At 39.9% G+C, this 15,343-nt stretch overlaps 1 protein-coding gene across 5 annotated transcripts in view; it reads right to left on the reverse strand.

Moving 5' to 3' along the window:
• Positions 1-15,343, reverse strand: part of Nbea (neurobeachin) — a 511,635-nt gene that overhangs the window by 86,740 nt on the left and 409,552 nt on the right. For all 5 annotated transcript variants that reach the window (XM_051176972.1, XM_051176974.1, XM_051176973.1 and 2 more), the window contains 2 exons: positions 412-529; positions 40-142 (listed from right to left, as the gene is read on the reverse strand). In XM_051176972.1, coding sequence (XP_051032929.1) covers positions 40-142; positions 412-529 — 221 coding nt within the window. The remainder of the gene's footprint in view (positions 1-39; positions 143-411; positions 530-15,343) is intronic.

Here is a 15,343-nt window from a genome sequence, read left to right on the forward strand (position 1 = left end):
TAAACAAACTGCAGATAATGTGTAATGTGGCATAATTACCTGGCTTGTGGCAAACCATAGCTGGTCCCCACTCCAACCCGAGGCAAGCTGTAGACAACTTTTTTAACTGTTGCTTGGTCAGGAAAATTAAACATCACAGAGGCTGCGGTAGAAGAAAAGAATGAGTTTTAGCAAACCACAGGAGAGCTGCCCACTTGGGACACAATATTCAAGGGCATACTGTGGCTTCTCTGAAATGTCAATAAGTTTTCTTTACAGCTTTGTCCATATGGAACCAAAATGAATATCTTCAAACACACTTTGTTTGGTGATAGCACACAGAAGGAAATGCAGACAACAATCAAAGTGTTTTACATGCAAATGAACAGTATCAAGGGTGAGCATATCATTCAGGCTCCTTCAGAGACTTACTTCTGTTGGCCATGAACACTTCCAAGGCTGTGTTCTGCAGAAGGTAGCGTCTAGAAAACACAGCTCGGATCTCACTGAACATCCACTTCCCATGAAGTCCCTCAGTGTATGCAAGAACCTAAGAGAAATGGGTTGAGAGAACAGTAACCAATAAAGTAGAAACTTAAGACTTGGGGAACACTTTATATAGAGTGCTATGTAAAATCCTAAATGAGTTATTGTCTGCTTTCATGATAATCATGGCACTGTCAACCACCTGATACTGTGTATCTGCACAATTTCCACCTTTCTAAACTCTCTTGATTGACTCAAGAGGAAACAAAGTGTAAGAATAATTATATATTTCAAAAAGACTCTGTGACTTAAACAGAATAATTTCTGTTTAACTCCTCTCTGTGGCATACACTATTGGTGCTGCCAAATATTCCTCCTTCCTTCTTTCTCCTTTACTTCATGGAAACCAGTTACCACTGTGCTCAGTTTTTTCTGACTGGTCTGAGCAAGGTTTTTCTAATAAAAGGTGAGATTGCAGATGTTCTTAGGTTTGTTATATGCTGTAACTGTTCTATTTCTCCTTGGTGACCTGTCAGCAGTCATGGTGGTTGAATTTGGAATAAGGATGGAATTTGGCTTGACCCATGGTCTAGGGCAACCATAACATTATTCCATTCCCAAACTACCTTGCAACTCTGGTAGGACATTTGACCCAGCTAATGAGGACAGCCAAGCATGCTTTAGAAATACGGATAAAATCAGTCACAGAAGGCTGACACTCTCTTGCTTTCCTTATATGAATGGAGATGTAACAGCTGACATCATAGCAGCACAGGAGAATCATGAGGAACTCCATGGAGGTGCATCCAGATTGGCCCCACACTGGGCTGTTGGAAAATGCAGAACACCCCACATAATACCCAGCACCTAGCCTGCCTGCTCCTCAGCACAGATCAGATCACAGTTTATGAAGCTACATTTGTGGAGTATGCAAATCATATTCTGTTTGAAGCACAAATAATGCTAACACAGGAATAGTCTTTTTGTTTGTTTGTTTTGTTTTTTGCATCTGTCCCTGCCCTTAATTTGCTGAAAACAGAAAGTAATTCTTAAGTTTCATATGCTAGGTTTCTGTTGCTTTGAAAGTAAGCTATGGAGGTCTTTCATGGTTCTTCTAAGAAACAAATGCAAAATAAGTGTCTCTAATTCTGGTGTGTGTGTACTCCTTCCTGCATATATTTGGAGGTCAGAGAGGTCAATGTTAGATATCTTCCTCAACTGCTCTTCACCTTAATTTTCTTTTCCCTCCTCCCTACCTTCCTCTTCCTTCCTTCCTTTCTTCCTTCTTTCCTTCTAAAAAAGTATTTTGTGTGTATGAGTGTTTTGCTTTCATATGTTTGTGCACCATCACAAGCATGCCTGGGGTCAGAAGAGGCATTCAGATCATTTGAAGATAGAGTTATGGATTGTTGTGACCCATCATGTGGGTGCTGGGAATTGAATTCAGGTTCTCTGCAAGAAAGGTTAGTGCTCTTAACTGCTAAGTCATCTCTCAGCCCCTGCACCTTACATTTTGAGGCAGGGTTTCTCACTGAATTGAAGCTTATCAATTCAGCTACTCTGACTGGCCAACAGGGATCTTCCTGTCTCTACTGATCTAACATTGTGACTATGGTAAGACGCTACCATGTCCAGCTATTTTATTCTTCCTTATGTGGCTGCTATGAGGAGCCAAAGTTGGGTCCTCATGCTTCTGTGGCAGGCACTTTAGGACTGAACGCTCCTCAGGACCCATTTCCAGTTCTTAACATGGTTTGAGTCTTCTTAAGTCCTGAAGGTCTTCAGAGGCTGTTGTACATGTTTTAACTCCTGAGACATTCAGAATCAGTCAGACTCTTTCTTGGCCTTGACATTTGCTAGCTTTAGATCTTAGAAAAATGACCTGAGTCCATCTTCCTTTTGTTTTCTGATTTTGTTTTCTGAAAAGTGGTGACAATAACACCCACTGCTAGTTAAAGAGAAGTGAATACAGAATGGAGGGCCAGTTCTATGAAGTTGTTCTTAGCACATGACAACTGGTCTCGGTTTCTAAATGCAAAACTTCTTCTCATGCATTTTACAAAATGGTTACTATGGTGACCCACTGCAATTCTTATTTACACATTCTCTGGTAACTATAATCAACTGCCATTCTGAATTTCATACACTAGTATAGCTAGCTTTTTTTTTTTTTTCACAATGGGTGAGTAGAAAGAATACAAGATTACTAACACCCTCTGCATGTGTGAAGTAACAACTATCTCAAGACAAATAGCTGAAAACTAGCTACATATAATTATTTCACCAAGAAAAAAATAATTAAGACCATTGAAATTAGGTCCAATGAGGAAAACATGGAAATTCCTTGTGAAGCCTGTGCTGGGTCCCTCATATTAATAACAGCATACTATGTTACTGGGCATGAAATGTACATTGTGTACAAGCAGACACAGGTATGTTTACACTCATGTCTGTCTATAGGAGCTGTGATATATCAAGTAGGTAACTGGGGAAAGTGGCCTGAATCTGTAGGTGTCCCATATGAAATTAGAAGTTCTGTCAGCAGGAATTTTAACAGTTTCTTGAGACTACCTTAATCGTCCAGTACTTGCTCTGTTAAAATGACTACCCTTTAAATCTGTTCCCTCTGCTGGCTTGATTGCGGATAAAGCCTGTCAAAAGCACCAAGTAGCCACATGGAGGATGGGCTTGCTTCCTGCAGTTCACTCCTTCAGTAGTATCTGGTCTCAGTGCCAGATACTGAGGTACCCAACTAACAACCACCCACACACCCCCCCAACAGCACTTTCCATGAATTCCCAGCCCCAGCAAGCAGTTCTAGAGCAGCATCTCTGGTGAGGCACCAAGGACAGCTTTACCAACTCCTTGGAGGGAAATTTAAAAAAAAAATTGCTAGTGGACAGTATTCCAGCAGTACCCTGTGTGACTGGCACTCAGGAAGCTACAGCAAGGCAGAAGGGCCTCATCCTGGGCTTCTAAGGAGTCCAAGATACCCCTTCTCCTTATATACAGGCTTCCTATAGTTCTTACAGTTTCCTTATTTCTTATTAGTCATTCCCTTGTAGCACCAATCTCTTGTTTTAATTATAATTATTTATATTGCACTTCAGCCATGGAAATTGCTATGTGGTTTCTCTCCCCTGCCTGGATTCAAACAGTTCCTGAAAGGCAGTGGGAAGGTCATATGGTAAGATTTTAGACAACACTGGGGAATTGTGTGAGAGGGAATAGAAGGCGGTGCATGCAGTGGCAGAGTGGCCAGATGGGATATTACTGGGGCATGTGATGAGGAGTTTAATCTATTGGTGTGCATTTCAGAAATGTAAAGGAGTATCATTTATAGTCAATTGAATGCTGAGTTTACCGCATGTTTCTATAAAAATCTGGGCGCCAAGCCCAGGTCTGAAATATGAACTGATACAATAAAGCTGTCTGTGTTTTATTTATACCTTTACTTGTTACATAATGTTATCTAACTTTTAGTATTTTCTATAGCAGTGCTTTAACTTGCTTTCCTTGTAGTACGAGATATTCTCTTACATCATTCAAATACTTCTATCAACAGTTGAGGCTTGTAGTTTGTTTTCTTTAAGTCAATGTTTCCATGTCCTCTGGCTGTGTCTTCCTGCCTCTGCAAATTACATTATAGAATCTAATCAACAACTACCAACTACCTCATTTGCTTCCATTTGTTGAAAGCTGAATAAACATGAATTTTATTACATTCTATAGGTCATAAACATGAACAGTAAAGCATCTTGATCCCAAATCTTAGGGAATCTTGTCATTTTTCAAAATGGCCACTAACTATTTTGAGCTCAGTGCCTGGTATACAAAAGTAAAGACTATGCTAGCCTGTTCACTGAGGCCATCCTCGTTCATCTGTGAGCTGAAGCACACAGGAAGCAGGATGAAACACCAGGCTGTAAACCACCTTCCCAAAATGTATGCTTAACAATCACATTATCTGGTGATCCGGTTGAAGAAAAATAGGGCTGATGTGCATTCATCTGTATCAGACATGTACAACATTGCCAGAAACATGAATGGAGCTGTCAAATCAGTTTTGTCTTTTATTTTCCTTCAGAGGCAGGTAATACTGTGCAACCCAAAAGTTCTTGTTTGGTGATGGCCTCACTGACCTCAAGTCACCTAACACATACTGTAGGATGAACAGCAATATACTTCCTCTGGGGATATGGGAAATACAAGTTATGAATCAAGAAGCAGATGCTCTTAAGAAAAACTAAAATGCTGTAGAGGTTGGATATATCCTTTCAGTGTTCATGTTTTATTAACATTTTGAGTTCCAACAGTTTAATTGGAAAGTCTGTAATGTAATATCAAGTTACATGTACCCATTACTTTTGTAATTCCATGTAAATTACAAATGGCTCAGGATTGCAGCACATATATTCAAGACAGAATAGTTCTAAAGAAATTTCAGGTTTCTATTCATACATGAGTATACACACTCTTCCCACTTCTGCTAGCGGAAGTGGGAAGACTCCTCACGCAGAAGAAAAGCAGAAGTGGAGATGGAAGGAGCTGTCAATCATTGCATGTGTGACATATTCTCCAGCTTCTCATGCCTGTTCTTGGTGATGCTATTTCCCCCAACAAATTCAAGAAGAAATAAGAGGAGAGGGTTCTTTTCAATTTTATGTTTACACTTCCAGCCTCTTGCTAAAAATACAAAGAGTTATCTGCTCTGACTAGGGTATAAGATCTGCTGAGTGTAGTGATATTATTTATGATTTATTAAAGCCACTAGAGATCAGAATAGCAAAGCAGCCACATTAGTTAGCTATAGAAGCTAGGAGGTGGTGATATACACCTTTAATCCCAGAAATCCCAGCACCGGGGAGGTGGAAACAGGAGTAGCAGGGAAAGGAATGAAAGGAAGAGGAGACAGGAACTGAAAGCATTTTGCTTCTGAGGATTTGTGGCACAGGATTGCCATTTCAGCTTGGCAGATGTAAGATCTCCTTTGCACTCTGGTGGTAAATTAAAAAAAATCCTGTTACAAGTCAAATGTTTTCCCAACTGTTTCTCTTCAAAACAAACTATTTGGACTGCCATCTTAAAGATACAAGTAATTTTTGATGATAGATCACTAGGTGAGTTTTAACATGCAGCATGTTAAAACACTGAGTAACATTTGAGAATGAAATCTGGCAATTCCTCTATGTTTGTGAATATAATTTTCAACACATCTTTTTTGGTTTTTTCTTCAATGCTATTTTTAATGATTTCCTAAATACCTTAGTCATATATTATGCTACTTGTAGATAATGAAATTCAACTTGGAATGTAAATTGCTAAAGTACCTTTTCTACCAACAACCCGACAAAAATCATGTATATGCCAGTATATATCTTTTTTCTTTTTTTAAAATTGAAAATAGATTCTTCTTTCATACAATACATCCTGATCATAGTTCCCCTTCCCTCCACTCCTCCCAGCTCCTCCCCACCTCTCCTTTCCCTGGATCAATTTTCAATACATCTTTAAGAGAGGAAATCAGTTAAAATTTTCATAGTTTTTTTTTTCTGCTGAGTAGTACTCCATTGTGTAAATGTACCACATTTTCTTAATTCATTCTTTGGTTAAGGGGCATCTAGGCTGCTTCCAAGTACTGGCTATTACAAATAATGCTGCTATGAACATAGTTGAATAGATGTCCTTGTTGTATGAATGTGCATCCTTTTGGTATATGCCTAAGAGTGGAATTGCTGGATCTTGAGGTAGATTCCCATTTTCCTGAGAAACCATCATACCGATTTCCAAAGTGGCTGTACAAGTCTGCATTCCCACCAGCAGTGGAAGAATGTTCCCTTTCCCCACATCCTCCAGCATAAAATGTCATTGGTCCTTCTGATTTTAGCCATTCTGACATGTGTAAGATGGTATCTCAGAGTTTATCCCCCATGGAAGAACTCACCCTCCCTGAGGAGTGGATGGTGTGTGGGATAGGGGGATGGAGAGGGGAAATGGGGGGACAGAAGGGAGAGGGACTGAGATTGGTATGTAAAATAGATTTCTTTTAATTTAAATAAAAATTAAAATAAAAACAACAAAAAAGAAAAGAGCTGCCAAAAAATTTCAGTTATTTATATTTCATAGTTATTTTCATAGTTATTTCTATTTTTGTAAGAAGTAATATTTACTGTCAGGCACTTTAGCTAGTCACCTCATTGAGATGAATTTCTAATATTACTTCAGGTTTTATGTAGTAATTTAAAATACATCCTAACAAAATTAAACAATGTTGCTCTAATTCTGATTAGTACATGTCTACTATCATGTCCATTATTGGTATATGTTATGTTGCTATAGTTCTGACAGTGCACATCTACTATCATTACTGATATATTTTAGGGTAGTTAAGGTTCAAAGCGCGTACGCACGCACGCACACACGCACACACACACACACAAAACAAAGCAGTATTTAATCCACACATAGACAGCTTTTTATACATTAATTTTTTTTTTTTGTAATTTACCAATTCTGTACCTAGGGTCTGCCCCCTCTCTAGTAGTGAGACCTCCAGCAGTTATGATGCTTCGGTTTGCTTAAGATAAAGAATACACTAGCTAACCTCATAAGATGCTTGTGAGAGCATGTAAGCTCACTCTTTTGAGAAAAGCACATGGGAAGTGCTCAAAAAAGGATTTCACGCTACTATAATTACCCCACCTTCGTGTGTACAGATACACATGTGTGCATATGTGTGCTTGCATGTGTACACACTCATACGTGTGCACACACACAAAAACAAAAAAATATACACATAATATCTGGTCCTACTCATCAGTAATAACATCAACATGTGTATAAAGAACTTCATACAATTCCTTAGTGAATCAAAACCACAATCTGTTTTCTTAGCTGTGACTTATAGCCTAGTAATTACTTGAATTAACACCTCTGATCTTAAAGCCCAGGCCTAGAGCAACAGCTACTACTGTCATCTGCTGTAAAAAACTGTAAGGAAACTTCCACTGTCTTTGCTCTACCAATCTTCTCATTATGACTTAGCTATTTTATTACCTTTCAGTTACTTTCATTTAACGGATACTATGACCTGACCACCAAGAGTGACTAGTGCACAGCAGAGGCCCTTCTGGTGATCCCATGGGATTAGAGTCCCATGGGAAAGGAAGGATGTATATTAATGAGGCACAGTGGGCTATGGGTTTAGGTGTCTTGGCATGTATCGTGAAGAGGGAAGGTGAAAGGTAAGAGTGGTAAAGTGTGGGTGGGAGCAAGGTCACAAGGCTTGAACAGGCAAGCCACGTGAAGTCTGGGCCCTGGGCTGAGAACACTGACATGCCACTTGAGAATTTTATACAAATATGCCAAATGATTAAATTAGCACTTTAGAAATCACTTCTAGGGGGCTGGAGAGATGGCTAAATGGTTAAGAGCAATGGCTGTACTTCCAGAGGACCTGGGTTCAATTCCCAGCACCTACATGGCAGCTCACAACTATCTGTAACTTCAGTTCCAGGGGATTTAACACTTTTACACCAATGTACATAAAATAAATTTAAATAAATTATAAAAAATAATTCATTAATGTGACTACAATGAAGGGATTTTAACAGAAAAACGGAGGTAGGTCCAATAATATACATAAATAGTAAGTCATAATTACTTTTAATAATTCATGAACTTATTCCAAAGAGTGCCATTAGTGTCCTTTGCAGTATCTTATGTTGTGGCAAGTGCTTTTAAACGAGTCTATTTACTACCTGCATCAAGGACAACTAGTAGAGATGGTGAGGGGAGAGTCTGTTTAAATATTTCTTACAAAGCCTCCATACAGGACACTTTGATCACTTTGTTGACTAAAAAACATTTAGCAGTTTAATTTACAAATGAGCAGAGCTATAATGGAAGTCTTCTATGGTCTACTTTATCTCCAAAGTATGGCCTGAGAGGAGGGATGCTGGTGGGGCTGATTTGTTTTTGTCCTAATCATGAATATCCCCATCGGTAAATGATGGGAGATGTCATTCTGTATATATGTTTTTCATACTGGTTAGTGAATAAAAGCACTGTTGGCCAATAGGAAAGGAAGATAGGAACGACTAGGAGACAAGGAGGAAAGAGGAAGTAGGAAGGAGGAGTCAAGATGGAGAGACGCGGAGAGCACAATGTCAGCCCATTGCCCGGTAAGATGAAAACACATGGAAATATGTAGATATGTAGATTAACAGAAATGGGTTAATAGTTAAGAAAGAGCTAGCCGATAAGAAACTAGTACCTGGCCAACAGCATTATATCAAATACACAGTCTCTGTGCGTTATTTGGGGCTGGCATGGCGGTGGGACCAGACAGGTGGCGGGGGTGGGGGGGTGGGAGGGTGGGGTGTGTGGGGAGGACCTTACTCCTTACAGGTAAACATATCTTTTGGCTGTTTCCTAATTTCCTCAAACTTGACACACTATAAAATTTTACATTTTTTCTCTCTGCTGTGTTTTTCCTTTCTTTCTTTCTTTCTTTCTTTCTTTCTTTCTTTCTTTCTTTCTTTTTTTTAAAGGACTAGGGACAGGGAAGAAAAGAACTTACACAATTGTAAAGGCACTAGTTTGTTGGAGCCAGGTGTGGTGGCACAGGCCTTTGATCACAGACAGCACTGGGGAGGGAGAGGCAGGATGATCTCTGAGTTCAAGACTACAATGTGAGTTCTAGGACAGCCAGGGCCACACAGAGAAACCCTGTCTTGAAAACAGAACAAAATAAAACAACAACAGCAACAGCAACAGCAACAGCAACAAAAAATACTGGTCTGTAGAAACTAGAATGTTAATTTCCCTTGCAATATTCTGAACAGTGACAACTTTTTAATGTTTTCATTTATAAGTCCTTTATTTTTAGACATGCTTTCTTCAAATTTCAGTTCTGAGTTAGCATGCTTTCTTTGAACCAATGTGGTCAAACTGTTATTTGGATACTGTAAACTGTCAGCAAAGTTGTTTAGCCTTTTGAAAATGTATCAGATGAGATGCTAGTGTAATTACTGTTGTATTGGTCAATGCTTACAAAGCTGACAGAAAAGAGAACTGCTTTTTGCTGGTGATCTAATTGTGCTATGAGAGAACTCTCCCGTAATATTAAAACTTTTGCTGTGAAGTATTTAAGTACACAAAAAAGTAGAAAGTGTCAAATGAAGTGAGAAATCGTAATTATTTTTAAAATGAAAGACTCAAGCATCTAGTCCCTGGTTAGCATATGCTTATATGAACCTGCAGGAAACTGCACAAAAAGAAGCATTAATGTCTTCACAATGCTGACCCACAAAACTTAAACATCAAGAACACTGTAGCAAACACTTCATCAATATACACCAGAGCTGCTGTGAAGCATACAGCACACACCAAGTGGCAGCTACAGTTACTAATAGTGCTGTGAAAGCCCACATTTATCCACCCCTGCCTGCTGCCCAGCTCCTAAGTCAACCACTCTGAATACTTTTAAGGTCCCCATGTGCCATGTTCTGTCACACTCCAGTGCCCCTGCACATAATATTTCTTCTGCCTGCCAATCCCTCACTGTTATGTTCTGCTCATCAACTGCCATTAATGATTAAGCTCAGAGACTCTACTGCTCCTTCAGAGAGCCCTGCATCCATCCCTTCACAACAAAGCAAACCACTATAATTGTTGGCTTACTTGGTGTGTCTTGCACACCTGTGACTCTATGACTGGCCGAGGACAGGAATTCTAGGTGCATCTTATTATTTTCTAGTCATACTGAACACAGAGGCCACCCAACACATGCAAATTACTTAACATCACTAATACCTTCGCTGATCTGTGTTTAATAGTACATATGATCAGCAAAGTCACATTTAACATTTTTATTAGATTTATTTTATGTGTGAGGTGTGAGCGTTTTGTTAACAGGCAAGTTTGTGCATCCTGCATTGTGTACTGGGTACCTGAGGAAGGCAAAAGAGGGCCCTGGATCCCCTGTAACTAGAGTTATGGATCGGGGTGCTGGGAATTAAACCTTGATCATCTGTAAGAGCAACAAATGCTCTTAACTGCTAAGCCATTTCTCTAGAGCCTCCCAAAAATTCTTGGTAAATATGTCCTGTTTCATTTGAACTCAGTTATTAATAGTGCCAAGTCAACCAAGGTATGGTGGCTATAGTTTTAGTGCTTGGGAGAGAAGACTAGGAACTCACAGCAGGATTATAACTCAACTAGCCTGAGCTGTATTGGGAGATTCTTAAACAAATAAATAAGAACTGGGTTGGAGATTTAGGGCAGTGATAGAGGATCCTCAAGGCCCTAGGCTTAATCCTTAGCATTATGAAAGAAAACATATATACATGCAAGAATCTGAAGGCCATAGACTGATTCCAAGTTTATTAGGACTTGATTGGGCAGGACACAGATGCTACTCTTTTCTGAGATGCTGTGATGGTTATTCTTGGTTGTCAACTTGACTACATCTGGAATTAAAAATAAAGCCCAAGTGGCTGAGAGCACCTATGAGGGATTTTTCTTAATTAAATCAATTGAAGAGGGAAGAACCACTTTTCATCGGGACCTGTTGAGGTAGGAAGTTTACCTTTAATCTGGACCATGCCTTCTAGTGGTGGCCTATATAAAGTATTTTCTCTTTGCCTGCTTGCTCTCACTGGCAAGTCCATTCATTCACTGGCATTAGAGTTCATTTCTTCAGGATTCTAATGTATACTGAAGATCAGTTGAGACATCCAGCGTTGTGAACTAAATAACTTCTGGGTTCATGAACCTTCTATTGGTAGATAGCCATTGTTGGAATAACTGGATCACTGTCTGTAAGTCACTGTACGTTTTGCTTCTTTAGAGAACCCTGACTTATATAGACGTTCCTTTGTACTGGGTTTACAAAGCAGCAAATCCAGGATCCTAGCCACAGTAGAATGAACTGGAATGGACAGTTCATATAAAGGCAGTTATCTTGACAAGGAACTTGGGATTGATGGCTGTGAAATCACTGCCCACCAGAATCACACTATCATGAGTGTTGGCTGTGTGACCCAATCAGATAATCTCTCTTGACAATCTGAATGTGAGATATTTAAACACCCATGCAGGAGAATGGGAAGGAGCCAAAAGCAGCAAGAAGACAGTCAGCAGGAACCACAGAGCAGCTGGTGTTCTGAGGAGCAGAAGCCAAGACAGATGAGATGGGTCTCGGTGCATGCATCCTGTCTCCGGCTCTGGGTGCATCTGGTGCCACTTAGCCCTCCTGGCTCTGGCCATACGGGTTTGTTTTCAACATGCCAGGCTGCTTCCTATGATCGCCAAAAAACCTGTTCCTCCCCCACTGGAAGCATATTCCCTCCTCTCTTTGCCTAGTTCACTTCTTATTTACCTGTTCTTCTTCTTCTTTTTTTTTTTTTTTAGCCAACCTCTCTGGCTACTTTTAATTTCTACTGCATGATCTCATAGCACCATATAGAGTTCCCTCTACAGCATGCACCCAAAATTAATCTTGTGAACCAATTACATGTTTTATCAATGCATTTCTTCCAAACTTTAATCATTTATTTCTCATTACTCTATTGTTGTTACTTAGTAGAATGCCCATTTCAGTGCTGAAACTCAGCAAAAATGGTTTTGTTGAATTATTAAGTATATACAGAATCAGTGTGTGGCAGGAAAAGAACAAAGGCAGAGTGTACATATCATTTTAATGACACCTGGCATCTATGATTGCAATAACAAACTATTTTATAATTTAGTAGTATTTAATTAATTATTGTTTAATAATGTTTTATATTTTATATAAATAAAATAAAGTGATTTATTGGACCGTCAGTGAAATTCCAGTTTTTCAGGTCCAATAAAAATTTTCCATTTCTGGCCCAGTGAAATGAGTCAGTAGGTAAAGGTACACACAGCTAAGCCCTTTGACCTGAGTTTGATCCCCAGGAGTCACATGGTAGAAGTGAAAAAACAATTACCAAAAGTTGTTCTCAGACTTCAACATGCATGAGTGTGCATACACACACCAAATACACAAATGTAATTTACAAAAAGGAATATTCTACTTGAATTTTATTGTGCTCCCTGCTCTACCCACTTCCATTTGGTCCTCTCTTCCTTCCACACCTGAGCTGACACAAAGTCTGCTTCTTGACCTATCTACATGTCTGCTTTTAATAGAAGGAAAAAGCCTAGCATAAACACTCTCTCTGTCTCTCTAACTCTCTCTGTCTCTGTCTCTCTCTCTCTCTCTCTCTCTCTCTCTCACACACACACACACACACACACACTCAAAGTATATATTATCAGTTTAGTTGTCCATAAAAATAAGACAGCCCTAGACAATGAGATCTACTAGAATTTTAAAATATGTAGGTATTAAATGTTTTTGTATATCGTGTTTCACTATAGTTCTCCTTATCTGCTTGGTAAAGTCCTACTAGTAAAATCTCCTGCTTTAAGTAGCATTTATTCAAAGGATAATCAGCTATCTACCAAGTGCCCACCAGGCAGGACATGGATCACCAAGAACCAGGACCACAAGATGAATATGAATGGTTTTCTAGTGAAAAGACTTTCTTTCGTGGTAGTAATTAGCAGATGAAAAGTGCTTTAATAAAATTTGAGTTCAGAGTTTGTGAAATGTATTTGCCCATGAAAACCTGACTCCTAAGCCTTGACAGTACATAATATAAGGGATTCCCAAGAGAATTCTTCTTACCATCAGTGAGATTCTGGCTCTACTCTCCTGGCAAGAGTAGCTACAGTGAGACCAACCTGGAGGCAGGGAACATCATTACATGGAGCTCTTTAGTTTCACTTTCTCATATTGTTGGGCTAAAATAATTCTTTTCCGGAGATGGGTATCTCTATGAGACAAGTAAGACTTGAACTCATGATCCTCATACCTCAGGCTTCCAAGGATTGGGATTACAAACATACATCAAACCAGTAAACCACTTTTTATTTTTTATGTATTTGTATGTCATGCTGCAGGTATGAACTTGGGCTTTGTAAGGTAACAGATCAAGTACTTGTAACTTTCTACCAACAGTTTCTCCTCATACAGCATGAGAGCACTGAGAGTATTAAGCCAGTAAATCAGCTGTCCCCAGCAGGTAGCCCGGCACAGCATGGTGCTCTGTGCTATGCTGAATAGGGAACTCAAAGGTCCTTCCCACCAGAACCTCAGGGACAGTCAACAACCTGAGAGGAAGGAGCAGTCTGTTCCCATTCTAGTCCTTTTCCAGGCTGGTACACTCCAATTTAAAGTTTCTTTTGGAGCCTGGTGGTGGTGGCTCATGCCTTTAGTCCCAATACTCTGGAGGCAGAGGCAGGTGGATCTCTGTGAGGCTAGTCTGGTCTACAGACTGAGTTCCAAAGAGCTTCTTATGGTCCAGCTAACTTTGGTTATGTACTGGACTTTTTTCTTAAATACTACTTAATAGGCAACATTCAGTACTATGTCTGTCATGTGTGGAATTTATCTTGAAAAAAAGTACTTCAACTAGAGACAGTTTGGCTCCTGATTTTGCCATGGGTTTTATACTTCTGCTCCCAATTCTCTACATGGGAGGGTGTTTGGCTGTTTAAGAAAATCCCATTGTTCTTTGCTATGAATGATTGTTACTCGTAAGAAGAGAAAACAGAACTCTGGGAATTTTGTAACTTGAAGGCAGTACTCGCTGGCATAAGGGGCATGATAGAACAGTCTGGGCCTGTACTGTGTTTACTCAGCTTACTATAAAGCCCTTACAACAGCTGTCTATTTATAGCATAGTTCTACTTCATGGAGGACTGGCCTGTGAGTATCAGGAACAAGTAAGTTCTCTGTCTCTAGGCAATGCCTTCCAGAATCACACATGAGTTGAGCATCATACAAAATCTTCAAGGGTCAGAATTTACTAAGTTTCAGGAATGAAGCTGGATAGTGGGAACGGTGTTAAACAGGACAGAGGGGTCCCACCTTACATTCAGCCTGTGTCTGTGAGTCTGTGAGGCAAACAGGACAGCTGCATCTGACTGGCTTGCAGAAAGAATGAAATGAGACTTTATGTATTGTTCTTATCACAGGCTCGTCTGATATAAGGTGGTGCTTCTAGAGGCAAGAGGCCTTTCAAAGCACGCACTGAAGACACATGGAAACTGACTTCAAATTCAGCTTAGAGTCACTGTGAGCTCTGAGAAGTTCTGGAACTCTGTCCAGGCAGAAGAGCATCAAAGCCCAGGGTCCATCTACATTCTGGAAAGAATGCTGTGGAGGCTGGCTACACAATGAGTTTAGGAGGATAACCCTCAGATCTCAAGTAAGGAAGAAGGAAGTGGGTGAAACTTCATTTCAGACAGGCATAGAAGGAGAGGAGAGGAAACGTAGACTGACTGTGTGCCAGACCAATTTGAGTATGTGTTGGTAGTCACGGAGAATCTAGAGGTGCTGCAGGTATCTTTGACTCCAGAGTGAGGTAAGTGGAGTGCTTGCTCTGTCATCTCTAGATTTAGATTATGGCACATGTGAATACTGTGAGCAAGAGAAGTGGTTCAGTCACTTACCTACTACTCTTAAAGTCAGGAGTTTCTGCAAAAATGTGTTAACAACAAAAACAATGACCCTACCCTCATCTGGGATGACTGCCAGTAAAGAAAACATATTAAAATTACTATTAAAGTTGCATTCTCCGTTGATATGAACAAGCTTTCTCTGTAGCATTGTTTTCTTCCCACACAAAGCTATTTCTATGTCTTCCTCAGGAACCATGCTTGTGTAGAGTATCTTCCTTCTGTATGGATTGGCATGAACTACACAGCAAGGGCTCTCTGCATGTGCAGCTCCACAGCACACCCATCCCATGTATGCTTCTCCACCATGCCTGCCTGCTTTAGA

Source organism: Phodopus roborovskii, unplaced genomic scaffold (genome assembly GCF_943737965.1).
Source record: "Phodopus roborovskii unplaced genomic scaffold, PHOROB, whole genome shotgun sequence".
In the NCBI taxonomy this organism is placed as follows: Eukaryota; Metazoa; Chordata; class Mammalia; order Rodentia; family Cricetidae; genus Phodopus; species Phodopus roborovskii.